Genomic DNA, 27,449 nt, shown 5'->3' on the forward strand with positions numbered 1-27,449 from the left:
CCCTCGTAGTAGGGGAGCCCCACGCAAAAGGAGTGCGCCTCGTAAGGAGAGCCGCCCAGCATGAAAAAAGTGCAGCCTGCCCAGGAGTGGCGCCGCACACATGGAGAGCTGACACAGCAAGATGATGCAACAAAGAGAGACAGATTCCCAGTGCTGCTGACAAGAATACAAGTGGACACAGAAGAACACACAGCAAATGGACACATAGAGCAGACAACTGGGGCGGGGGGGGCGGGGAGAGAAGGGGAGAGAAATAAATTGAAAAAATAAATCTTAAAAAAAAAAAAGCAAGTCTGCTGAAAATATATATTGAATTCATTATTGACATACTTTTTTTGTCATTAAAAAGCCTTATATCACTACTTGTGGTAAAATAACTTACTAATCAGTAACTATTTAAGATAATAAATAAGTGTACAGTCACAAGAAGCAAGATTCAGTCAAAGTATGTAGATTGCAGAATGCATTTTTTTCCAACTTCAGAAAAGAGCTACGTAAAAAGACGAAAGGAGAAGTCAAGCATCAGGAGGAAACCACGCATCACACATACCACACCCCATCGCTTTTAAGAGTAAAAGACTGGAAGCAACTATGTGATACAGTTCACTCAGAATAAAGATACCACTGCATCTGTGCCCAAGAGTGTATTTAAGAGAAAAAAAAAGGAACACAGAAATAAAGAAATATTAGTAAGGTGAGATTAATTTCCCTCTACTTTCATAATTAACAGTCATATTTTTAAATACCTTTAAACAAAACATATTTGAATCACCACACAAAGTGTATGCCTGGCCTGTGTGAAATACTTTTACAACCCCAACATCAGGATGTTTATATTTTAAACATTAACACAGTTTGAAAAACAATGTTTGTTAACCAGGCATACCTTCACATATTTACTCATGACAACAACTCTTTGTAAGAGGATTATCACCACACGCGTTTTACAAATGAAGAGGGCAGAGCCACAATGTGAAAGATGACCGGGGCCCTGAATAACCATGAGGAGGCTGTCCGAGCAGGAACACCCACATTAAAGAGTGATATGAATGAGAAGTAAAGTCACTGTTGAGCCAAGGTTTATTTGTTATAAAACCATTGCTACCTTTAATGAACACAGCCTTGGTTATTCTGCTTCTTCATTCTCATTGCGACAACTCTCCTTACAGGCAGCAATTCTCCAGGTGTGGGAAGAAACATGGGGAGGAGTCCTAAGAGGTGCAAAAGAACCTCTTAGTACTGGATATCCATAACCAAAAGAATCTGAGAGGATCCCTACCTCACTCCCTATAGAAAAATCAACTCAAAATGAATGAAAGACCTAAATATAAAAGCCAGGACCATAAAACTAGAAGAAAATATAAGGAAACACCTTCAAGACCTGGTGGTAGGTGGCAATTTCTTGGACTGTACACCCAAACACGAGCAACAAAAGAAAAAAATTGATCAATGGGACCGCCTCAAAATCAAATGCTTTTGCAACTCACAGGACTTTGCCATAAGGGTGAAAAGGTAGCTGACTCAATGGGAGAAAATATTTGGAAATCACATGTCTGAGAAGGGTTTAATATCCATGATATATAAAGAGATGCTACAACACAACAAGACAGCAATTAAAAAACGGGCAAAGGATCTTGAATAGACATTTGTCCAAAGATACACAAACGGCAAAAAAACACATGAAAAAATGTTCAACATCACTAACGACTGGGGAAATGCAAATCAAAAATATAATGAGGGGAGCAGATGTGGTTCAAGCAGCTGAATAACTGCTTCCTACATGGTCCCAGGGTTCTGTTCCCGGTGCCTCCTAAAAACAAAAGACAAACAACAAGCAATAAAATGAAAACAAAAACTAACTCAGGGAAGCCAACATGGCTCAATGACTGAGCACCAGCTTCCCACTTATGAGGCCTGGGTTCAATCTCCAGCCCTGGTACCTCAAAAAAAAAAAAAAAAAAAAAAAAAAAACCTACAATGAGATATCATTTCACACCTATCAGAATGGCCACTACTCGTTACATGCAATTCTCTAGGCATGGGGAGAAACATGGGGAGGAGGAGGGACTACAAGTGTTGGAGTGGATGTGGAGACAGAAACACTTATTCACATTAGTGGGAATGTAGAATGTTATAGCCACTGTGGAAGACTGTCTGGCAGTTCCTAAAGAATGTGCCATGTGACCAAACAATACCACTACTGGGTATATACCCAGAAGAACTGACAGCAGTTGAACGAACAGACATCTGCACACCAATGTTCACAGCAGCGTTAGTTATTCACGATTGCCAAAAGCTGAACTCAGGTGTCCATCAACCAATGAATGGATAAACAAACTGTGGTGTATTTACACAATGGAATATTATGCAGCTGTAAGAAGAAAGGAAATCATAAAGCACATGACAACATGGATGAACCTGGACAACATTATGTTGAGTAGAGCAAGGCAGACATAAAAGGACAAATACTATATGACTGCATTACTATGAACTAAATACATTGTGTAACATGTTGTATAATTCCCTTTATATAAAATGTAAACATAAATCAATTTATAAAGATTAGGGGAAAAAAAAAAAGAATCTAAAAAAAAAAAGAATCTCTTAGGAAGGTGAATCTATAGTTTTTAACTTCTCCACAGTCTGGTCCCTGCCCTCCTAACCTACAGGTAGCACCCTAAATTAACACAGTTTAAAAAACCATTTTAATGTACACAAATAAAAGGAAATTCTTCTCCCATCTATTATAGCAGAAAACACTTTTTTCTTTAGTATCCATCTGATCTGACAAAAAATACCAAAACTCTTTATTACTAATCCTGCAAACATTTCTGAGTAATTTTTAAACTATGATCCGTTAAGACATTTACTGATGACAAAACTTCATGAAGCAAAATTAAGTTATAATTATTTACTTTATTACTAAATATTTAACCTAAGGCACTAACAAAGAACTTTTTTCCCCCCACAAAGCCAGCAAAAGTCCGAAGAATTGTCTAATCTATATGCCTACACATTATATTTGAACCTTGCAAAACATCATGTTTCTATGTGAATTATCCATTTTAGGACGTAACTTTTTAAAAATGATAAACACTCTGCTAGCTTTTCTTTACATCTTAAAAGGAATTTAAATTCCTATTCTGGGGAAACGGACTTGGCCCAGTGGTTAGGGCATCCGTCTACCACATGGGAGGTCCGCAGTTCAAGCCCCGGGCCTCCTTGACCCGTGTGGAGCTGGCCCACGTGCAGTGCTGATGCACGCAAGGAGTGCCCTAGCACGCAGGGGTATCCCCCGCATAGGGGATCCCCACGTGCAAGGAGTGCGCCCGTAAGGAAAGCCGCCCAGCGCGAAAGAAAGTGCAGCCTGCCCAGGAATGGCGCCGCCCATATACTTCCCATGCTGCTGACGACAATAGAAGCGGACAAAGAAACAAGATGCAGCAAATAGACACATAGACACAGAGAACAGACAACCGGGGGGGGGGGGGATTAAAAAAAATAAATAAAATCTTAAAAAAAAAAATTCCTATTCTGTAGAGTTTTGTGACAAACACTGCAGCCTAGCACAACTGTGAATTGTGACCCATGCCATAAAACTAAGGTCACTTTATTCCTCAGAGCCCAAAACTGAGAACCCAAATATTCATCCACAGATCAATAAAAAACAAATACTGTAGTATACTTTGAAATACACTCAGCAATAAAAAACGAAATACTAATACATGCAACAACATGGATGAATCTAGTCACTGATATTATGCCAAGCAAAAGAAGCCAGACCCAAAAAGAATATATACTGTATGATTCAATTTAGAGGAAATTCTACAAGAGGAAAAATTCATCTAAATTTACAGAGAACAGATCAGTTGTGTAGGGGAAAGAAATGCTTGCAAAAAGTTTGGAGGAAATCTTCCGGTGTGATGAAAATGTTATATACTTTGATTGTGGTAATATCATAGACAAGTGTATACATTTGTCAAAACTCATCAAAGTGCGTATTTAGTATGAGTGTATTTTTTTGTTTTTTGAGTATACCTAAAGTGAAGGCATTTTGTTGTATGTAAACTGTATCTCAAAAAAAGTTGGTGAGATTTAAAAAAACAAAAGAGTTGATGAGAAAAAAAGACTAAGCTTCCTAAAAGTAGTAAGTAGACTGTCTGCTCCCCCTAAAAAGCAATGTATTCCGAGGCTAACATTTTAAATCCCTTTTTCAATAAATTGCCCTTCTTAAAATCTATCAAAATGATGTTAAATCAAGTTTTGGATAAAAGTTAAAACTGAGGAACACTGTATAGAACTGTGCTGTCCAATGCATTAACCATTAGTCACATGTAGCTATATAAAATTAAAATGAACTAACATTTAAAATTCAGTTTCTCAAGAGGGAAAAACAAAGTAATTTCCAGTGAAGAAACCTGACATAACCACTTCAGCCAGGTAGCAAGGCCAACATCAACAGTGATTAAGTCATATTAACAGTATATACCCCTGACACGACACAGTAAGGACACTTAAACCCTCCACAGTCTAGTCCCTGCCACCAGACAGGTGGCAAACCCATAACCCCAGCCTAATCATGAGAAAAACATCAGATAAATTCCAACATAGGAGCATTCTATAAAACCCCTGGCCAGCACTTCTCAAAACTGTCAAGGTTATCAAAAAACAAGGAAAATCTGAAAAACTATCACAGCCAAGATCTAAGAGCTGTGCCGCTAAGGATGTATGATGACCGAATATAATGTATTCTGAAAGGCATCCTGGAAGAGAAAAAGATGCTAGGCGAAACCAAGGAAATCTAAATAAACTATGGCTTTTAAAAATAACAATTATTATTGGTTCTTTAATTGTAACAAATGGACCTCATTAATGTAATAATTATTAATGCTAATTATAAAATTAATAATTATTTAATGCTAATAATAGAGGAAATTGGGTGTGGTATATATGGGAATTCTATAATCTTCTCAATTTTTCTGTAAATCTAAAACTTCTAAAAATTGTCTATTATAAAATAAATAAGTGGATTTGAATTGTAGTTTAAAAGTAAAGGTTTTTTTTAACACTAAAAAAAATCAGTTCCTCAGTCACTCCAGCCACATTTCAAGTGTTCAATAGTCCCATGTGGCTAGTGGCTACAGTATTGGACAATAGAGATTTACAGAATATTTCCTTTATCTCAGACAGTGCAACTGGACAGTGCAGGTCTAAAAGATTTTATGGGAATTATAATTGATCAAAATTTATGAGAAGTTTAACAGTTTGATATTATTGATAAATTCCAAAAATACTGGATTATATTTGTAAACTGGTCTTTTCCTCTGGGCCTATGAGATTTTATTGGATTCAGAAGTTTACCTGATTACTTAAGTAAAACACTTGTGTCAATAGGGCGTTGAGTCCCTGCCCCTTGGTGGGTGGCGACTCATAGATAAAATGCATGGGAAAAGACAGTGTTGGAGGTTTTTTGATGTTGGAGTTTGATGCTGAAGTCTTAAGCTGGAGCCCTGACAAGTAAGCACACAGAGGAAAGAGAAGAAAGTCCCAGGAAGAGAGGAACCCTGAGCCCAGAGAGAAGCAAGACCCTAAAAGGGAGGAACCCAGGAAGCCTGAACCCTCGCAGATGTCAGAAGTCATCTTGCTCCAACACGTGGAAACAAACTTTGGTAAGGGAAATAACTTAGGCTTTATGGCCTGGTATCTATAAGCTCCTACCCCAAATAAATACCCTTTATAAAAAACAACTGATTTCTGGTATTTTGCATCAGCACTCCTTTGGCTGACTAATACAAGCGGGAAGTGGATGTGGCTCAAGCAACTGGGTTCCTGTCTACCATACAGGAGGTCCAGGGTTCGATTCCCAAGGCCTCCTGGTAAAGGCGAGCTGGCTCACATGGAGAGCTGATGCAACAAGATGACACAACAAAAAAGAGACACAGAGGAAAGAATGAGAAACACAACAAACTAGGGAGCTGAGATGGCTCAAGTGACTGAGTGCCTCTCTCCTACATCAGAAGGTCCTGGGATCAGTTCCTGGTGCCTCCTAAAGAGAAGATAAGCAGACACAGAAAAATGCGCAGCAAATGGACACAGAGAGCAGAAAGAGAGCACAAGTGGGGTGGTGGTGGGGATAAATAAAATAAATCTTTAAAAAAAAAATCAAAAAACTCATGAACAAATCCATATCTGCCCAGTACTAAAACCCTCACTAATATCTACAAAACTTCAATGTTGTTCCAATTTCAAACAATTACTTAAAAATAAACTAATGAATGCTTTTTTTAAAAGCAACATAACATATATAAATGTAAACACTGAAAACTGTTCTAGTTGTCAGAGCAACAGTTCTCAAAGCATGGCCCACTGACTCTTGAAACTCCTTCAGGGGATCCATGATGTCAAAATTATTTTTATGATATTAGGATATTATTTACATTTTTTATTTTGTTGGCTCTTGCACTGATCATGCAAAGCAATGATGGTAAAACTGGTGGTACCTTAGCATCATTCAAGGCAGTGGCAGCAAACTGTACTAGTAGTCATTGTATTCTTCACTGCTATGTGCCATGTACTCACAAAAGAGAAAGAAGGAAAAAAAGAGGTAGCTTTACTTACTAAAGAATGTCCTTGATGATTTCTCCTATGAAATATTTAGAATATGCAAATTCATAGGGACAGAAGGTAGACTGCAAGTCACAAGGGGCAAGGAAAAAAGGTAATGCTTACTGGGTACAGAGTTCTAGTAGAGGAAATGAAAAGGTTTTGGTAATGGATGGTGTGATGCTAGCATAATACAATGAATACCACTGAACAGTGTAGTTAAAATGGGGGATTTTATATTGTATACACGTTACCACAATAAAAACTAAAAGAAAAAAAGAATGTCCCTGCTGAAGCAGTAGAAACTTATTAATTTTAAAATCTTGATCCTATATAAACATCTTTTTAATATTCTGTTTGATAAAATGGGAAATACAATAAAGCACTTCTGCTGTATACTTAACAGTAATGACTGCCTAGAAAAAAAGGCATTTACGTAATTGTTTTGAGTTGCAAGCTCAACTAGCTGCTTTTTTCATGGAACATAATTTGACTTGGAAGAACAGCTGACACACAAACACAGTTATCAAGACTTTGGTATTCAGCAGACATTTTCTTGAACACAAACAACGTGAGACAGTCTTGTTTCAAGGAAAAGAATTGACAGTATTTATTACCAATTATAAAATTTGAGCTTTCAAGCAGAAATTAGAATTTTGGAAAACTTCTATTCCACCATGAGCTTAACTGTCTTCCAAAAGCAGGTGTAGCTCAGTGGCTGAGTGCCCACTTTCCATGTATGAGGTCCCGGGTTCAATTCCCGGTGCCTCCTAAAAAAAAAGCCATGGGTATTGTTAGTAACAAAAGGAATTTTTTTGTTTGGTACCATATAATGTAAAAGATCCATTCACTGTGCAAGACAGAACAATGGGTTTTAATGTAGGTGTTAATGTAACAGTTCAAAAAGTTCACTGATGTAGTTCAGTTTCATATTGCAACTAACTTTTTAAAAAACTACTTGTTGAATTCTGGTATAATATCAAAGAACACCTGCAATTATCTGAAAAAGCTATCTCAATAGTCCTCCTTTTCCAACTATGTATCTTTGTGAAGAATGAATTTCCTTCACATATTTCAACCAAAGCAATAAACCACAATAGATTAAATGAAGAAGTAGATATGAGAATCCAACTGTCTTCTATTATGCCAACATGAAAGCAATTTGCAAAAATGTAAAGCAATGCCATTCTTCTCACTAAACTTTTTTATAAATGTTTTAGGAAATAGGATTTCTCATTTAAAAATATACTTACATTACTATGCAGTGAGTTTATTGCTGTTACTTTAAATACATTTTTACTGAATTTTAATTTCTAATATGGTAAAGAGAGACATAATTAAAACATCAAAATCTTTTTAGGGTCCCCCCAATAATTTTTAAGAGAGTAAAGAGGTCCTTAAGATCAAAAAGTTGTGAATATCTCAGAAAAATAGAAATGACAAAATAAATAAATATGTGGAAACAAATATACTATAGAAAACAGACCAAAAGGCTTATATCACTGACATCAAAAACACCCAAAATGTGACACTTATTCATAAAATGTATCTTTTTTTTTACAAATGTATCTTTTCCAAGGACAGAGACTTTTAATATTTTGAAATTGACTTATATGATTTTGTGATTGCCTTTCCCACTAGAGTGTAAGCTCCAGGAAAACAGGACCACGTGTGTCTTTCTCACCACTATGCCTCTATTTATGGGAAGTGGATGTGGCTCAACTGGTAAGAGTGTCTGCCTACCATATAAGAGATCCAGAGTTCAGTATCCACAGCCTCCTGGCCCATGGGGTGAGGTGGCCCACATGCAGTGCTGCCATGTGCAAAGAGTACTATGCCATGGAGGGGTGCCCCCCGCATAGGGGTGCCCCACATCCAAGGAGTGCACCCCGAAAGGAGAGCCACCCCACGCAAAAAAAGTGCAGCCTTCCCAGGATTGGCGCCGCACATACGGAGAGCTGACGCAGCAAGATGACCCAACAAGAAGAGACAGATTCCCAGTGCCACCTGACAAGAATGCAAGCTGACACAGAAGAACACACAGTGATTGGACACAGAGAGCAGGTGGGGGGTAGAAATAAATCTTAAAAAAAAAACAAAAACCTATTTATGGTATGATTGCATCACTATGTATCAAATATATTGTATAACATATTGTATGATTCAAAAAAAAAATTTGTATGTATCCAGTACATTTAATTGAAAAATGGGTGTTTTTATTCAACTGTGTTTTCTTTTTATTTTTAATTGTTCATATTTTCAATTATCAAATGTACAAAATAAAGTTCAAAAACAAAAAACACCTATTTAGTTAGTAAAAATCAAAAAGGCTACCATTCACTGAGGGTCTACTTACTATGGGCGAGACATTACATGAAATATTTTACATTTTTAATACCCACAATGACTATAGGACATATTTTACAGGTAAGGAGAGTAAGGCTCCAAGAGGTTAATTTATCTAAAGTTACAGAAAATTCAAACCCACGTCTCTCTGCTAAAAAGCCTACAAAATTTTCACTATATATTGACACAGGCTCCATACTGCTTAGATACTTCTTCTTTCCATTTCCTTGCAATTTTCAGAGGAATTCATTTTGTGGGAAGTCATGTTTCTCCTTTTCCCTATCTCCCACTTTGTTCCATTGGCCCCTAACTTCCATCCCTTTGTGTCACTCAGCATATGCTCTCATAACACATTATCGGAAACTTACATTAACAACAGTGGGAATAATATAAAAGGACAAGAGAACAGTGCCAGATTGCAGAACACGAATTAAGGCTCTCTGACCCACCGATCTCTCAGAAGTGCCTGACAACGTTAAACAGAGGACATCTGGCCATGGTTTGGGCAGCACCACTTCAATTCCCAAATGATTCATCATATAAGAGCCCCTAGACGCAGCTGGTCATCCCTTCAAGGCCTGCATCATGATACTCAAGCACTACCTCTGCCAATTCCTCAGCAGTCTCTGCAACTAAAGGATCGAGAGGAGCCCAGAGTTCTCCAGACTTCCTCTAGGCCCAGGACATGATTAAGTAGATACAACTCCAGGTACTGGTTCTTCTGAGGGCTACAGAGACCCACAGGTTCTAGGGTCATGGCAGATGGAGTTCAGTGCCATGTCAGTTGGCCCTACTTTGGAGTTTGTGTTTCTGTGTGATGGAGCTGGACTCAGATGTGATCTTTGTCCACAAGCCTCTCCTGTTACTTTTACCAGATCTGTAGTTGGTGCTGGGGTTTAGTATATAACCAGGGGACCTGAATCTCTGGACTGACCATGTGATAGCCAGGTCCTGAGCCTCAACAGACTTGCAACTCCTACATTCTGGTTATTGGACTTACCCCACTCAGCTAACATGGAGGTGAATAAGGTCAACCTCCACACCAGGGAGCCAAGAGTGCCTACAACTGAAAGCAGGAGAATCGCATCCAGCATCCATGTGGAATCTAAGCCCCTTCTTGATATAGATGTGGAGTGGACACAACCATTCCAAGGTCCACAGGATGGAGGAATAGAGTATGGATAAGAGTGGACTTACTGATATTCTATTCATGAACTATTGTGATTAGTAATCGAAGAAAATGTGGCATTGGTGTGGAGAAAGTGGCCATGGTGGCTGCTGGGGGTAGGGAGTGGGAGAAAGAGATGTGATGTGGGGGCATTTTCGAGGGTTGGAGTTGTCCTGGGTGGTGCTGCAGGGACAGTTACCGGACATTGTGTGTCCTCCCATGGCCCACTGGGTGGACTGTGGGAGAGTGTGGGCTATGGTGTGGACCACTGACCATGAGGTGCAGCAGTGCACAGAGATGTATTCACCAAGTGCAATGAATGTCTCATGATGATGGAGGAGGTTGTTGTTATGGGAGGAGGAGTGGGGTGAGGGGGGTGGGGGGTTTTTGGGGACCTCATTTTTTTAATGTAACATTAAAAAAATAAATAAAAGCAAACAAAACAAAACAAAAATAAGAGAACATACTGGCCACAATATCACTATAAGAAGAAAAGCTACTGCTGTTACTACCATTCTCCCCACTGCTTCTGAACATGTAAATATTAACTTTTGGTGAAATAAGAATAAAATTAGCAATCAGTGAACTATTCTACGAAAACTACAATGCCATGAATAGAGCCATGTCATCTGATAATCTCACCACAATCCAATATTTTCCAGAGAAAGATCCCCAGAGTCTTGGATGTTTTACAAAGATTATGTGGAAATCTTTTTAAACCTCACAAAGCCCTGAATATCTCTTACCTCAACATCAGATTTAAGAGAAAGTACAATATGAGAAAGAATTCTTCTACCTTAAGAACGAATTCTGCTGCAATTTGCTAAAGAAACCTTGGCTGAGAAAAAGTATCATAAGTCACATCTGTAGCTTGTCATTAGATATATCATTCTACCATAGATCATTTTATTAGTAATTCCTAGGCTTTAAAATCTAGAACTACACTAATAACAAAATTTAAGAACATAATTATACTTAAGCGATTCAGATTAGATGTCACCACATACATACAAGCTGCATAAATATATAAGTACATACATAGGACTCTCAAATGCTCCATTCAAAAAACACACATTCATATCAGTATCACCTGAATAACTCTAGAATATAAAAAAAAAAAAATGTCATGACCAAAATTTACACTGTCTCACTAATCCTTTCCCAACAGTGAAGATCACTGCTACTACTTACACTAATAATGTTAACCTTCTACATAAAGTCTCACTCTTCAAATTCTTTATAGCTTAAGACTCAAGTGTTGTTTAATATGGCAAAAAAATCAAATTTATAAAAATAATCTATGAAAAAATAATAATCAATGGGTTTTTCCACAAAGCCTTTCCTTGCTTATGTTCATTTATTAAACCTCTATATCAACACTCCTCCTAACTCCCAAAATCAAGAACTTCTGTTAAAACGCTGCACCATGTACAAAATAAAGTTAATAAACAAACAAACAAAAAAACAACACTGCACTAGGAAGTTCCACCAAAAATGTTTGGTGAGATTTACTGGGCTTCATCCATCAAAAGACATACATATGTTATCTCTTCAAGACACATAAATTGAACTTCAGAGCCATATACAGGAAATTTTTCTAGAACAGGAAAAGAAAAAAATGTTCAGAAGCGTATATGGGATTATACCTAGTATAGCCACCACTCCACTATCTCTGAGACCTGCCCCCACCCTTAAGAGAGATACCTTTCGGCTAACAATATTTACACCTCTAGACCCCAAACCCATGACCATAACACTGGACCAATGATGGAGAACTGGACTAAGTTCAACCAATCCAATTTCCCCTTCCAAAAAGGATAGAGGAATTAAGAGGTAACTGCTAAGGGGTAGAGGATTTTTCTTTTTGAAGTAATGAAAATGCTCTAATATTAATTGTGGTGATGAATGCACAACTCTGTGCTTATACTAAAATCACTAAACATCCACATTAGATGGACTGTATGGTATATGAATATATCTCAATAAAATTGCTTTTGGGAAGTGGGTTTGGCTCAACGGATGGAGTATCCGCCTACCACATGGGAGGTCTAAGGTTCAAACACAGGGCCTCCTGACCCGTGTGATGAGCTGGCCCAGCGCAGTGCTGTTGCGTGCAAGGAGTGCCATGCCACGCAGGGGTGTCCCCCACACAGGGGAACCCCACACGTAAGGAGTGTACCCCGTAAGGAGAGCCGCCCAGCATAAAAAAGTGCAGCCTGCCCAGGGTGGCACCACACACATGGAGAGCTGATGCAGCAAGATGACACAGAAGAACACACAGCGAATGGACACAGAGAGCAGACAACTGGGGGTGGGGGAGGGGGAGAGAAATAAATTTAAAAATAAATCTTTAAAAACTGGCATGAAGGGCAGGTGCAGCAAGCTGACACAACAAAGAGACACAAAGAGGTAAGACAATGAGAGACACAACAAACCAGGGAGCTGAGGTGGCTCAAGCGACTGAGCGCCTTTCTCCCACATGGGAGGACCCAGATTCAGTTCCCAAGGCCTCCTAAAAAGAAGACAAGCAGACAGAGAGCACAAACAATAAGGGGTGAGGGGGAATAAATAAATAGACAAAATTAACCTTTAAAAAAAAATTACTTAGCTACAGTGGTAAAAACAGCATGGCACTGATACAAAAACAGACTGACCAATGCAACCAAATCAAGAACTCAGAAACAGACTCTCACATCTACAATCAAATGATTTTTGACAAGGCAACCAACAGTACTAGGAGAACTGGATATCCATATTTAAAAAAAAAAAAGAACAACAACACAAAGAAAAAAAGAGAGGCTGCTGTTTAGCCAGGTGAGAGAAAGGGGCTATGTGGACTACCCAGAATGCTTCCCACTTTCTGGTTCCTGTCCTTCCTGAAGCCAACGCTCTTGGGTTCTTTAAGCTACTGCGACACCTATCTACTACCCCAAGCAATCCTTTTGCCTTAAGCTTGGCCTGAGTGTGTTCCTGTTTCTTGCCACCAAAAAATCATTACTGCAGTGTAAGACAGAAATTCACAGCAGGATCAATGCAGAAAGGATGTAACTATTCTTATGTTTCATAAAGAATCCGTGTGGCACCAGAAAAGACGTTTCTATTCACTGTTCATATCTCAAGAGAAATAAAAAGCAAAAATAACTGAAACCTAAAAGCTAAGTCACCTATTTGCATAAGCCCTCAGTTTTGGGCTTCCCTTCAACACTCACCTGTTCAAAAGTTCTGCTGGTTCACAGCAGGAGGTGTGAGCAGACTTTGTTCGGGTCCTTTTAACACTGTAAATAATAAAATAAATAATGTAAACCACCCATCAATCTCTTAATAAGCCTTAAAAACACAATTTTTCATCATGGACCTTTTACAGGAAATGGCTCCCAAACCTACCTAAAATATTAGAATCACCTGATGTGCTTAAAAATTACAGATTCCCTGTCCACACACCTAGAGTCTCTCTCAGTAGCTCTAGGGCAGAGCTGAGAAATATGTATTTTTAACAAGGGTCTTAGGTGATTCTGATGTATGTGACAAATGTACACCACTATAGTTTCAGGGAAGTGATTATTTGAGGTTTTCATTCAAAACCATGCTACAGGGATTTAGTATTAACTTTTTAAACATATCTGATAGAAAAATGACAGCCAGCATCACAGCACTACAAATCCTCCAAAAATAATCACTGAGTCCCCAGCAGTAACATTCCATGTATGCTTTCAGGTACAAAACCACAACCTGTTTTTAATGTTGTGCTGTGGCAGTATCTTAAAAATCCACAAAACTGTGATACTTCAAGTGACAAGAAGGGGACTGAAGCACAATAGCTTCAAGTTGTTTCTCAGCTAAAATCAGATGATGCTTTCAATGCTGCTACTAGTCTAAAAACATAATTAAAAAGTTGACAATTTTACTGACATCAAGAAAGCAAGTTAAGAAAGCCATTTCCTTCTTTAATTGTGCAAAAATACAGCCCTGTTATAATGTCCAAAAGGTCATCCACTATGCCCCCTGCACTCTTTTTTTCTTTTCTTACTTTTAAGGGCAGAAGGAGAAGGGAAGGGGGGGGGGAGAAGCAGATAATAAACTCTTCTCTGCACCTCCCTCAAGAGCAAGGACGAGGGTACTTCCTGTTATAATATAATTTAAGTTCAAGTTCAATGAAACCCTGTCATTAACAAGAAAATATAAAACTGTGTCCCTTATTTAATGACTTGAAATGGGGAAGTATGTAGTAGTATGAAAATATTTTTATAAAATACAGTCTGGTCACTTATGGAAATATTCTTGTTTTTCAAATCTCTCCTCTTCTCCCGCCACCTCACACAAAATTACGGGCAATTCAACAAAGCTATCATTTTGCATTCTTATATAATTAATATAGTTTATCTCTCTTCTGACAGCATGACAAAATGAAAACCACTAATCCAGTCAAGATATATTAGGATTCTAACTATAAATAAGCTTGCCCTTCAAATTAAAATCTTTTTTTCAAGACAGGTAATTCTTCAGGGCATTAAAAATAAATGAATGAACGAAAAAAAAAAAAAAAAAGAATGGATACCCTAGGACTTTATATACCATACAACCCTAGGGGGAGGAGAGGGACAAGCTTGGGTTCAAAGATTTACAACAATGATCAAACAATATTAAGGCAATTCAAACTGATGAAGGAAAATGGACATATAACTTGCCTCTAAGATACCTGGATTAACACCAACATAGGCTGTAGATTCAACCTAATAAGACTGGTCCCACTCTAATCTACAAGAAATAGAATAAAACAGAAAGTACTGAAAATTTCATTAGCAGGGGCTGATGGGGAATTGCAAATAAAGTCAGTCTTTGAAAATGCCACAAATCAAAGATCCTTTAGAGGGAGAGACAATGCTAATGTTTTCAACCAAATTGGTTCTCCCAGGTAGCAATCACTAGCAATAATGCCATCTTCCAGTGTGAAGGGCAACAAAAAGAGGAGAGACACATGGAGCATAACAATACAGGGTCATGCGAGCAAATGAGGTAATATGATATTAAAAGACATTAAAATTTGGACATGTAATTTCAAAAATGCAACAAAGGAACCAGAGGGAGAATGGCGCTTAGTTAAGCACTACCTCATCACCATCACTATCTTCCCTTTTAGCCAACCAACCAACCAATGTTATTTGCATCCTGAACTTGTAATTCCAATTTTCTCCTGATTTTGAGGAAGGCATACAACAAATTATTTTCCATCTAGTCACAAAAGCATTTCAAAGCCAAAATATTAAATTCTTCAGAGGAACTAAAATGAAAGGACATTTATGAAAGCACAGGAGTAATAGGGAGGTAAGTTGAAAAGGAAAGCTGATTTTTTAAAAATCTATTTAGTATCAAATTAATGGGAGAAATAGTCTTTTCAGTAAAAATGGAAAGGTAAAAACTCAACATGGAAAGGTCTATGTAAGTAAGATGCTAGGAAGGATATACAAATAAATCAGTGGAAGAGTCCCCGAGGCATTTAAAACTAGGCTGGACAATACCTAAAGAATTAAGAGAAATTCTTCACCAACTATGGGTAAATGAGTTAATACAATATTTTCACCTTACTTCTTGGTTATATTCCTTAATTATCTGTGTCTAAACTACAAAGGAAATTCTTCGGTTCCTTACATTTTTCAAGTATTCTAGAGATTTCAAAAGATCTCCTTCTTAGAAAGTAACTTCTTTTAAAAAATCTTTAATGATAGTTTAACATCAATTTCATTTAAAACTTTTACTGCTGAGAAAAATAATTCATTACAATTTCCTTAAGTATGCTAACTGAATTTTATGAGCATCCTGAATTTTTCCCAACTGGGGATGGTGAGGGATGGAGGGGTGGGGGTATTCTGACCCAAATCTGAAGATTCTGATATTTCACAACACTGAGGACCGACTCTCATCTTTGTACCAATGAGCTGCAAACACGTTATTTCCTACTCACCTCCTCCTCCCTGGACTCTCTGGCCACGCTGGCCTCCATCGTTTTCCCTGGCCCATACCAAATCAGGTCCAACCTCGGTTTTTGCCTCAGGGTCTTTTGCCCTTGCCATTCTCCTGCCTGGAGCACTCTTCAGCTCTGGGAGCTATATGAATAGCTCCTTTACTTGTATCAAGTCTTTCTTCAAATGTTAAGCTTCTCCATGAGGCCTTCCCTGGCTACTCTACTCAAAATTATCCTATCTCCTGGTCTCATTTTGTTCTACATCATTTACCACTATACTAATTTATCTGTCTGGAAATAAGCTTTGTCAGAGCAGGAATTTTGGGTCTGTTTTGCTTCCAGCACTCAACAGTGCCAAAGGTGTTATTTGTCCAGTGAATGAATGAGAGAACATGATCTCTTTCCCCTCCCCAACATTTTTTTTAAACAAAAGCTTGTCTTGAATCAAAAAGGCGAAAAGCCATTTCCTTTCTAGAGAATCACCACCATCGCCAGTGTATTCCTAAGTATTAAATGTCAAAGGAAGGATCCTGTGATATTTTTCCAAATATGTGCCACTTTACATTTTCTTAGTGTCATCTGCTGATGTCAACACCTGATGTAACAGAAAAGTACATATTCCAGCTTGTCAACTCTGAAAGCAGCTACACTAACTACAAAACACATAAAAACACCAATGAATAAGAGGAAGCAATTGTGCTCTAACCAAACTGCACAAACCCCGTAGACCAAACCAAAATATTAAAAGGAAGAAAGTTAACATACGGAATGGACAACAAAATTTTTAATCTCAGAAGTCATTAGATTCTTAAAAGCAAATACTACACAAGGAAAGAATGTTTCCCTGAACACAACACTGGGAAATCAAGACTGCCTACAAACCAATAAACAAAGCACTGAGTGAGGGAGGTGATCACAACTACCAATTTCTTGCAAGTTAAATTGGAATACTTACCTTTCTTACAGAGTGATAAGGTGTGTTTTAGTGCTTTGACTTTCAGAAAAATGGGGGAGAAACAGCACTAGATAAATGCAAAGCAATGTTATTGATTCCCAAACACGGTCACACAACCTGCCTCTTTCACACCCTTACCTTGGCCGCCTGATTAATGTTTCTGTCACAAAGTGAAGTACTCTGAGTGCTTCGTGGTAAACTGCTGACACTTAAGGCTACTGCCCATTTTTCAACCTGATATGTTCGGGTCCCAAAGCTGCCACAGGCTCTACTTTCTCAACCTCAGTTGCAGGTTCTGCTCCTGGCTCCACCTTGCCTCAGGCCTGGTCCAGACCTAGTCCTCTCGCCACGGAAGGACTCTCCCCAATCCAGATGCTCCGTGAGGAAGGCAAGGGCGCACCTTCCAGACGCCAGGTGTGGGGAGGAGGGCCAGCAGGAGCAGCTGTCTGGCAGCAGCAGCTGTTACCCGGGACACCCCGAGGCTGGGTCCCCGAGGAGCAGGTAGCGGAAGAGGAGCCCTCTTCCCCGACCAAGCCGGCCTGACATGCCCACCCTACCACCGCCTTCCCTTGCTCGGCTCCCCCCGCAATGCCATAGGGACCCCGGAAGAGGGGGCTTCCCGCGGGAGAGACGCGCCCGGGCCCCACACGCTCCCTGCCAAAGAGGACGCTCCCTCCTGCCCCGCACCTGACCTGTCCCCTCGCCTGACGCCCCAAGCCGGCCGCGGCTGCTGCCAGGGCGGCCTGTGGGTGTCCATGCGGCTGGGCCCGGGTTGGGCCGGAGCGGCGGGGGTACGAGCGCGGCCGGGAGGCACAGACAGCCTGGGAGCCGGCGCCGGAGAACGGGAGCGGGGCAGAGCCGGGCAGCCGAGCGAGAGGCAGTGGCTGGTTACCTGCGGTCCGGGACAGGGAGACTCTCAGAACCCAAGTCAATCCTCAGCCTCAACAACACAAGATGGCCGACACGTCGCCACGCACGTCACGTGACCCAGCGCTCGCTCCGCCACGCCCTCTGCTCCGCCCCCCGCCGCCTCGCTTCCCTCCCCACTTGCCCAGTCTCCCACGACATCCTTCCTCTTCTCTGACTCCCGCCCCTCTCCTCCGGACACGCCCCTGCCCGAGACCCGGATGTCGAGCTGGTGGAGGGCGGGGCCGTGACAGGGCGCAGGCGCGGTGCTGAGCACCTTGATGGGGGCCATGGCTCGAGCTTCCTGGCTGCCCTTGAGGTGAGTTATGTTTTGTGCCCGGAGAGGACCTTGGAGATGCATCCTGGGACTCGCTAGCCTATGTACCCAATCCGGAGCTTGTTCGCAGTTCAAAAAGCACTGCGTCGGTTACGAGCTGATTTTCCAAACTAAAACTTTCCCAGAGCTTTTTCGTCCAGCCCAAAGGTTGCTGGTAGTTGACTTCATGGGATTTATTCCCGCCGGGTTCGCCATCCTAAAGCGAATAGGAAAGTGACAAAAGCTGAAACTGAATTATTTCTCTGCTTGTAACAGTTTAGTGGAACAGAGAACTCTAATGTCAGTGTCTTGGAAAATGAGAGCTGGAAAGGACTTCCGCGCTCCTAACTTCCTAGGCCATCCGGGGCTAAGGCTCTTTTGCCTCAAAATCTCCTCTGATAGGATTGCCAGATAAAATACAGGACTCCCGGAAATATTTGGGCAGTATTTTCTAAAATTACTTGTTTGTTTTGTTTTGCTTTGCTTTGTTTGAAATTCAAATGTAACTGGGCGTCCTGTGTTTATATTTGCTAAATCTGGCAAATCCTCCCATCCCCTCCCTTCTTGGGTCGCCCCATTCTCTGATACCTCCAAGTACGCCCCATCAGCTTGAAAAAATACTCATCTCCCATTTTAGAATTTCACGTGAAAAACTCCATTTCCCCCTCCAGCTACCCCCTACCTCTGTTACCTTTCAGACTTCACAAAAGAGTTGTTAATATGAACATTCTCAGTTTCCACGTCTGTCATGCAATCATCCACCACTGTCTTCAGCATAATTGTACACTCCCCACTTCATGAAACATGCTCTTCCCTTGGTCCTTAATGCCCATGCTACTCAAAGTGTAGTCAGTGACCCAGTGGCATCAGCATCACCTGAAGCTTGTTAGAAATGCACACTCTCTAGTAGGTCCATCACAATCCCATTCTGCTGAACCCTAGACCTGCTAGCATCCAAAATTTCCCCCTTGTCTTTCTTTTATCCCTGAACTGAATGCTCCAGATATGCGCATGTTTAAGGATCCTTCCACATGGCATTGTTTTAACCTTTGCACATAGTTTTTCCCTTTTGGTACAATGCCATTCCCAATACTTACCTCATTTCTCAACAGCCTGCATAACTCTGCTCATCTTTAAAAGCCTAAATCTTATGTCCTTGTCTCTGTGAAGCTTTCTTTAATCTGCTCTGTGAGACCAAACGACTTACCCTTCCAAATGTGATTAGGAAAAAAAAGTAATAGTAATACTTGTTATGTAGCAACTGCCTCACTAAGCACTTTACAACACTCTTTTGTAAGACAGCTCTATGGAGCAATAAGGAAGCACACTAGGCACCTGAGAGAAGTGCTTCATGTGTTGGACTCCCAAGCCCAGGCTGACTGATTGCAAAGCCCATAGCCCTAACCAGCTTGCCATGCCACCTCTGGGATACTATGCCCCCTGTACCATATATATATATAATTTATACCCATAAAAATTCAGCCTACAGTGTACAGTTCTGCAGGTTTTTACAAGTGAATGCAGGTGTGTAACTACGACCAAAATCAAGACACAAAACAGTCCCATCACCCCCAAAAGGTTCCCCCATGACCTTTTGCTGTCAACCTTTCACCCCACTTCTAACCCCTAGCAACAACTAATCTGTTTTCTGCCCCAGTAGTTTTGCCTCATAATGTGATATAAGAAGAACCAGGGAAGCAGACTTGGCCCAGTGGATAGGGTGACTGTCTACCACATGGGAGGTCTGCGGTTCAAACCCTGGGCCTTCTTGACCCATGTGGAGCTGGCCCATGTGCAGTGCTGATGCACGCAAGGAGTGCCCTGCCACGCAGGGGTGTCCCCCACGTAGGGGAGCCCCACACGCAAGGAGTGCGCCCTGTAAGGACCCAGCATGAAAGAAAGTGCAGCCTGCCCAGGAATGGTGCCACCCACACAGAGAGCCCACACAACAAGATGAAGCAACAAAAAGAAACACAGATTCCCGTGCCACTGACAACAGAAGCAGACAAAAATAAGAACACGCAGCAAAATGGACACAGAGAACAGACAACTGGGGCGGGGGGGGAGGAAGGGGAGAGAAATAAATAAAAATAATAAAATCTTTAAAAAAAAAAAAAAGAACCAAATATTGTGTAGCCTTTTAAGACGGGCTTCTTTTATATGGTATAAAGCATTTGAGATTCACCCATTTTGTTGTATGCTTCAGTACTTTCATCTTTTTAATTGCTGAGTAGCATTTCATTTTATGGATGAAGCACCATTTGTTTATCCATACCCCAACCGAGAGGTGTTTAGGTTATTTCAGATTGCGAATAAAGCCACTATAAACATTCCCATACCAGATTTCATTTCACTTGGATAAACAGCTAGGAATGGGATTGGTGAACATGGGATATTTGTTCAATTTTATAAGAAACTGCCAAATAGTTTTCCAGAGCACCATGGCAATATTTTTACCTCTAAACTATATGCTTCTGGAAATTGGGATCTAAATCTAAGGAGTGATGATGATGAAGAAACTAGCAAAGGGAAGCAGATGTGACTCAAGCATTTAGGCACCTGCCTACCACATGGGAGGTCCCAGGTTCAGTTCCTGGTGCCTCCTAGAGAAGACAAGCAAGACACCAAGCTGGCGCAAGAGGCTGGCGCAGCAGGCTGATGCAACAAGATTACACAACAAGGAGATAAAAAACACACTGAGAGACTCATCAAAGCAGGAAGCAGAGGTGGCGCAATCAATTGAGCATCTCTCACATGAAAGGTTTCAAGTTCGGTTCCCAGTGCCTCCTAAAGAAAAGACAGACACAGAGAGCAGACAGTGAGTACAAACAATGAGGTGGAAGGAGAAATTAATTAAATAAATCTTAGAAAAAAGAAACTAGCAAAATCTTATGCTTTTAACCATTACACATACTGCTTTATTCAACTTTGCAGCCTCCACAGCTGGCACTGTGCCTTACAAACATAGATACCTGTAGAACCAAATAAATTGTTGATTACTTAAGGAAAGATGCTTTCCTCTTCCTATTTGTCACTCTTTCCAATATTTAATTAAATAATGGTTTCAGAATTACAACAGCAGACATGCATATCGTCATCAGGAATAGTAACAAAGTTTCAGCTTTATTTTATCATTGATAGAAACATTAAGAATTATAGATCATTTCAGGAGCAAAGTAAGGAATTTAATACAAACCATGCTTAATTTGTAATGAACACAGATGGCTCAATTATGACTGTATTTTTCTAAAAATGGCTGCAACAGTATTTTCCATCTGAGGTACTCTCCTGGAACTTAGCCATTCCCTTTCCTAGGATGGAATCTAATTTCCCTTCCCTTGGGCCTTCATAGCCAATAGAATGTGGTGGAAGTGACAGTACAATGACTTTCAGTGCTAGATCATAAAAGGTGATACAGTTTCCACTTCGTCCACTGAAACACTCTTTTGAAACAAGAGCCGCCACATATCAGTCCAAATACTCAGAGGCTGATGTTCTGTGGGGAAGCCCAGATCACAAGAAGAGGCACGTGAAGCTGCTCCCATTAATAGTCCCGACGGAAGACCCAGCCTACAGCCAATGTCAAGAGCCAGGCATTTGATTGAAAAAGGCCACCAGATGATTCCAGCTCTGAGCTGTTGAGTCACCTCCAACCACAGAAATCCCAAGACACCATGAGGCAGAGATAAGCATCTTCTCTGAGCACCAGCTGAATTCCAAATCTACCAGATCCATGAGCAGAATAAAATAGTTGTTTTAAACCTAAGTTTTTTTGGTTTTGTTTCGTTTTCCTGAGGTACCAGGGCCGGGGGTTGAACCTGGACCTCATATGTGGGAAGCTGGCACTCAAGCACTGAGCCATATTGACTTCCCTAAATCTAAGTTTTGAGATAGTTTGTTACACAGCAACAGTGACTGGAACTTCCCTAAAAAGTTAAAGCGGCAATTTGAACTGACAGAGATGAGAGGGGATTAGAGCTACAAATCTAAGAATCATCCATAGAGAGGAGATATTAAAAATATGGGGAATCATAACCATCCACTGTAGAGAAGAAAAGCATGAAGCTAAGGTAGGCTCTTAGAAGGAAAAGGTATTGCTGACCAACAGAAAGAAGTGACAGGATCAGAGTAGAACCTGAAGCCAGTGTCAGAGCAGAAGGAAGAGGTCTATCAGCAGCGCCAAATCTGCAGAAGAGTCGAGGAAAACGGGACCAGGAACACAGCCATTGATTTGGTAACTAGAAGTGTTCACGGGACAGAGAGAGCAGAGGGTTAGGAAAGAGTGGGTGATGAGAAAGAGATGATGCAGGCTTTCATAAGTGGGAGAAAGGGGAGCAGCCACTCAAATTGGGACCCCTAGTAGAAGGATTCATCTAGGACTGCAAGTCAAAGCAAAAATAAAACACAATTAAGGGAAGCGGCTGTGGCTCAAGCAATTGAGCTCCCATTTACCACCACGGTTCAATCCCAGGACTTCCTGGTAAAAAGGAAAAAAAAGCATCCCAAATCCATGCAGTGAGGCGACACACCAGAAATAAATAAAGAAATATATAAAACACAATTAAGAGAACACCTCAAATATCATACCAGAGCACGACAAACAGCAAGGAGATGCTGATCAGATAATTATGAAAACATAACCATTTTAAAAATATTTATTGTCTTTTTTTTAAGATACATAGATCACATAAAACATATCCATTTTTATGGCTGAAAAAAAATTTTTAATGGGGTACCAGGGATTACCTAGGCCCTCTAATATGCAAAGCAGGCACTTAACCACTGAGCTAACATTCGCTCTGCAAAAATATTGTTAATTATAAAAGCACTTTCATATTTTCAATCCTCTTCACATTTCCAAGATCAGATGTATACAATTGAATTACACATGCAAAAAATGTCTTGGAAATATAGTCATGTGTCCTTTCACCTAAATGCCCATGATATGTCCCAAAATGTTACTTCAATTTCTCCTGAATCTTTTGCATATTTAGGGCTTCGTATTTCTGCTGTCCCAAAGGCTTCCCACATCCATGTTCAACTGTTCTTCTCGCATTCTATCTTCTTTCATTCAGAGGTTCCCCTCTCTTTCGAAGGACTTGGTGCCACAGCAGTAGCGATAGAGGGTGGAGGTGGTAGTGGTGGCAGTGAGGTTGGTGGAGATGGTAGAGGTGGCAGTGGTGATGGTGGAGGTGGCAGTGGTGGTGGTGGCAGAGGCGGTGGTGGTGCCCTTTAAAGAGATAGCAGTAATGTACACCCCCACCAATACAAGACAGTGTCAAAAGAAGAGGGTTGGGAGAGAAGGGGAGCAGGGACACTGACCCCTGGTAAAGTCCCAGCCTCGGCGCCTCCCTATGTTGTAGAGTCCTAAGTTGGCCCCCTACCCCATTGCCACCATCTCATGCCCCAATAGTCAGCCTGGGGTGGGAGGGGATGTGGCCAGAGTGTGGCCTGGTTGACAACAGGGTCAGCAAGGAGAAATCTGAGCAGGGACAAGGCCACAGGTGTCGGGTCACATGATCAGACAGAGGGCTCGGCAGCTGCCAGATACAAAGGGTGGGGCAAACTCTCCCCGGGCTAGTTGAACAGAAAAGCTGGGTGAGTGGGCATCTGCACTTGGGGCCACGGCAGCAGCCAGAGTCACTTTCAACAGAGCAAGTGTGACAGCAGCTGCTACCTGTTAAAGGTGGCGCTCTAAGCATTTCTGGGCCAGCCTAGCTTAGGATTCCTTGGACCTGACCTTGGAGACCCAGGCCTCCGAGGGGTCAGAGCTGCAGTAGAGTGCAGGGTTGAAAGGGCCCCTTATGTCCTGAGCACTAAATATGTGCCAGCATGAAACCTGCAGGGTAGGTGATCCCACCCGTTTTAGAGGTGAGGAAATGGAGGAGCAGAGGAGGCTGCTGGCCTGTTTTCTCTGCTGTTCAAAGGATGGCCTCTTGGGAGTGGAAGCATCACTCTGCCAGCGAGTAGTTTGGTTGCCCGCGTTCTTTGGTGTGCTGTTTCAGAGTAGTCCACCCAGGCTCCGCGTCAGGATGCGTAGAGCCTGTCCTGCCCATTTCTACCAGCCCCCAAACCTGGAAAGGCTTTGCAAAGCAAACATGCAAGGGGTGCCTGGTCCATGCCAGGCAATGTGCTAGGCCGATGGCAGTGGTAAGGCAGAGTTTATAGTCCAAAAAAGGGGATAGAGAAGCAAAGAGAAGGATGCTGCATTATGCCATGAGGACTACAACAAAAATTCAGGGGAGAATGGGAACCCTGAGAAAGGGCAACTCACCTAGCCTGGGAGCCTCAAGAAAGGTTCCTGAAGATAATCTCTGAGCCTAGTCATAGACAGTGAGTAGTAGGATGCCAGTGGAAGGGCGGGAGGGAGTGCCAGGCAGAAGAGGCAGTGTGTACAAAAGCCCGGAGGTGTAGTACTTTCCAGGAACTGCTAGCATTGTGTACAGCTGGAGCAAAGACTTCCAAGGACAGAGGGAAAGGAGGGGCAGGAGATGGGTCAGGAGAGGTGAACAGGAGATGATTAGTTACAGGGTGGACAACTAGGGCAAAATGAGGGTGAAGAAACCAGTTAGAAGACTACTGTAGACCCTGGAAAGAACCCGTGACGGCTGAGCCACAGCAGCGGGCATGGGGACTGGAGGTGTGAGGAGAAGTCGCTGCAGGACCTCCAAGAAGGGCAAAGAAGTCCTACCCCTGGTCTTTGTAGTTATATGGCCCAATATTTGTCCTCTAAGCCCTGTTGTGTTTTCTATCACTTGCAATCAATGGTTTAGGTCTTGCATGGTCTACCTGTCCAGATTGGCAATTGCAGTATAGTCTCTGTTTCCTTTTCTCATCAATATCCTCTCACGGCGCCAGAGGTGGGAAGGTGACCTGAGCCAGAAAGTCAGTGCCTGAGAATCTTAGGTCCTGAGTTGGTGCAGAAACCAAATAGCCCATGCTGGGGCAGTAGGAATGTTTTCTTAGAAGAGGGGTCTCACCCCAGCTTCCCAAATATCCTGGAATTATATGTGGGTGGAAGGGGTCATTGACCCACATTGGTGTTTCAAAGGAAGCAAAAGAAATTAAGCATTCCATATGCTATCAGGTGAAATTCACCCCCCCTAGTTACCATTTCTTTGTTTTTTAACATTAAAAAAAAAATTTTTATTTTATTCCCCACCCCTCCCCCTCGTTGTCTGAAGTTGCTGTCTGCTCTCTGTGTCCATTTGCTGTGTGCTTTCTGTATCTGCTCATCTTCTCTTTAGAAGGCACCAGGAACCAAACCTGGGACCTCCCATGTAGGAGGGGCTCAATGGCTTGAGCCACCTCAGCTCCATGGTTTGTTGTGTCTCTCACTGTCTTTCCTCTTTGTGTCTCTTTGTTGCATCATCTTGTTGCGTTAGCTCACCATGCCTGCCCATCGTGCCAGCTTGCCTTCTCCAGGAGGCAGCAGGAACTGAACCTGGAACCTCCCCCGTGGTGGGCGGGAAGCCCGATAGCTTAAGCCACATCCACTTCCTCCTAGTCTCCATTTCTAACTGGGCTGCAGGAATTCTTGGATCAAACAGAAGCTCTGGGCTGGACTTAGTCCCTCTAGAAAACTTTTCTCTTAGTTCAAAGAAGACTAGAAGCACATTAACGTGATGACAAATTTCATTTGCACAGTTTATTTAACAAGAAATAGCTGTAAGTAGAAATGCAGATATTTTCTTTATTATAAGGACAGCAATTACAAAAGAGAATAAATATTACATTAGGGATCTTTTTTTTTTCAAGGGGGTACCAGGGATTGAACCCTGGACCTCATACATGGGAAGCAGGTGCTCAACCATTGAGCTATGTCTGCTTCCCTCATTTTTCCCCCAAATGCAGCAAACGCCTTGTATTTATTTGTGAGCAATCTCAAGAGCTCACAACACAAAAATCTGTGGTGCAGCCAAGAACATCTTCATCTCAGTACCTTGGGGCACATGTTGGAAAGTGGCTAGCTGATGAGGATGTTCATGAATTTGGGGAGTTTGGATTTGTCATTTGGGAACGTCAGAGGTCTCCTGTAATGTAATTTGCATACAGTCAGAATTGAACAGGATTTCTACTTGGTAATATTACTTCTATTTATTCTTTCATTCTTACAATTAAGTAGCCTTGTATTTAAAGTGGAAAAAGAGGCTGAAATGGGAAAATATAAATAGAGGGGAATGAAGAAAGTGGATTCTGGGGAAATGTTAAAGGGCAAACAAGGAAGGCGGATGGGAAAGAACAGAACTTCCCATCTTCTTCTATTTTCTTCCCGCCTAAGGAACACGCCACTCCCTTGGTGGAGAGGGGATGGGTGGTGATCCACCTGGCCTCCCTTAAACCCCAGCGGCACCTAAGGAGAGAAGATACCAGAGCAAGCAGCCAAATCAGGCTAAGAATGAGATCAGGGGAGCTGGATGGGAAACAAAGGACAGGGGTGCAGAGAAGAATTACACAAGAAAATGGACAACATTACAATCATAGCCCTCCAGGGACTGTACTATCTACTAGGAGGGCCACAAGAGAAAGAAGTATCTGCACACAGTGACAGCACACCACCATTTGACACGGAATGGTAAAGGGACAAGGGAAAAGCAGAGGTTGCCAGGAAGAGGCAAGGGGGTTCTTTCTGGCTGTTGAGGACAGAGGAACGAAGGCAGAAGAGAGGGGCGCAGAGGCACTGGGACCAGCTCAGGACCACCCCAGTGAGGCTGTCTAAAGAGGCTGTCTTGGCCGGTGGGCGTGAGAGCAAGGGGCTGCCAGGGGGAGGAGGCACGGCCCTTTCTCCCAGGGGCATCGATGAGGCACAGCTGTGGACATGGGTCAAGGTCAGCCAGACTAGGTACTGAAAGCTGCCTTGAGCTCCAGGAAAGCTGCCCGGCGGAGGCTCCTCTCCTGCTCCTTGTGCTTCCGCTCATCCTGCTCTGCTTTTAACTCAGCTTCAAACTTGCTGGCAGATGACAAGGCTTGGACCTGCAGAGGAGGAACGGCACAAACAGACCAAGGAGTAAGAGTGTGGGAGAGAAACCTGGGAGAAGCTGACGCCGCAGAACTCAGCGGTCAGAGAGCCCCATGACCATGGGAGCCCTGGGGTGCGGGCAGGACAGGACAGGACCCCCCAGCCAATATTCCTTCCCCCGGGTCTTCAAAAGCTGGCTTTCCACTATCCTAATGACAGCTCCTTGTGTGATGCTGG

At 41.8% G+C, this 27,449-nt stretch overlaps 2 protein-coding genes across 14 annotated transcripts in view; both read right to left on the minus strand.

Moving 5' to 3' along the window:
• GIGYF2 (GRB10 interacting GYF protein 2) overlaps positions 1-18,009 on the minus strand; it is a 145,669-nt gene extending 127,660 nt beyond the window's left edge. For 4 of the 13 annotated variants that reach the window (XM_058299886.1, XM_058299879.2, XM_058299877.1 and 1 more), the window contains exons 1-2: positions 17,924-18,002; positions 13,327-13,392 (exon numbers count right to left, since the gene is read on the minus strand). The gene's annotated coding sequence lies outside the window, so the exon portion shown is untranslated. Of the gene's footprint in view, positions 1-13,326; positions 13,393-14,802; positions 14,873-17,923 lie in introns of all 13 variants that reach the window. The other 9 variants (XM_071216049.1, XM_071216047.1, XM_058299885.2 and 6 more) reach the window with 7 other exon arrangements.
• Positions 18,010-25,876: 7,867 nt separating this feature from the next.
• Positions 25,877-27,449, minus strand: part of EFHD1 (EF-hand domain family member D1) — a 50,344-nt gene continuing 48,771 nt past the window's right edge. The window contains exon 4 of the mRNA XM_058299892.2: positions 25,877-27,226. Coding sequence (XP_058155875.1) covers positions 27,092-27,226 — 135 coding nt within the window. The 3' untranslated portion in view covers positions 25,877-27,091. The remainder of the gene's footprint in view (positions 27,227-27,449) is intronic.

The sequence above is a fragment of the Dasypus novemcinctus genome, chromosome 7 (assembly GCF_030445035.2).
Source record: "Dasypus novemcinctus isolate mDasNov1 chromosome 7, mDasNov1.1.hap2, whole genome shotgun sequence".
In the NCBI taxonomy this organism is placed as follows: Eukaryota; Metazoa; Chordata; class Mammalia; order Cingulata; family Dasypodidae; genus Dasypus; species Dasypus novemcinctus.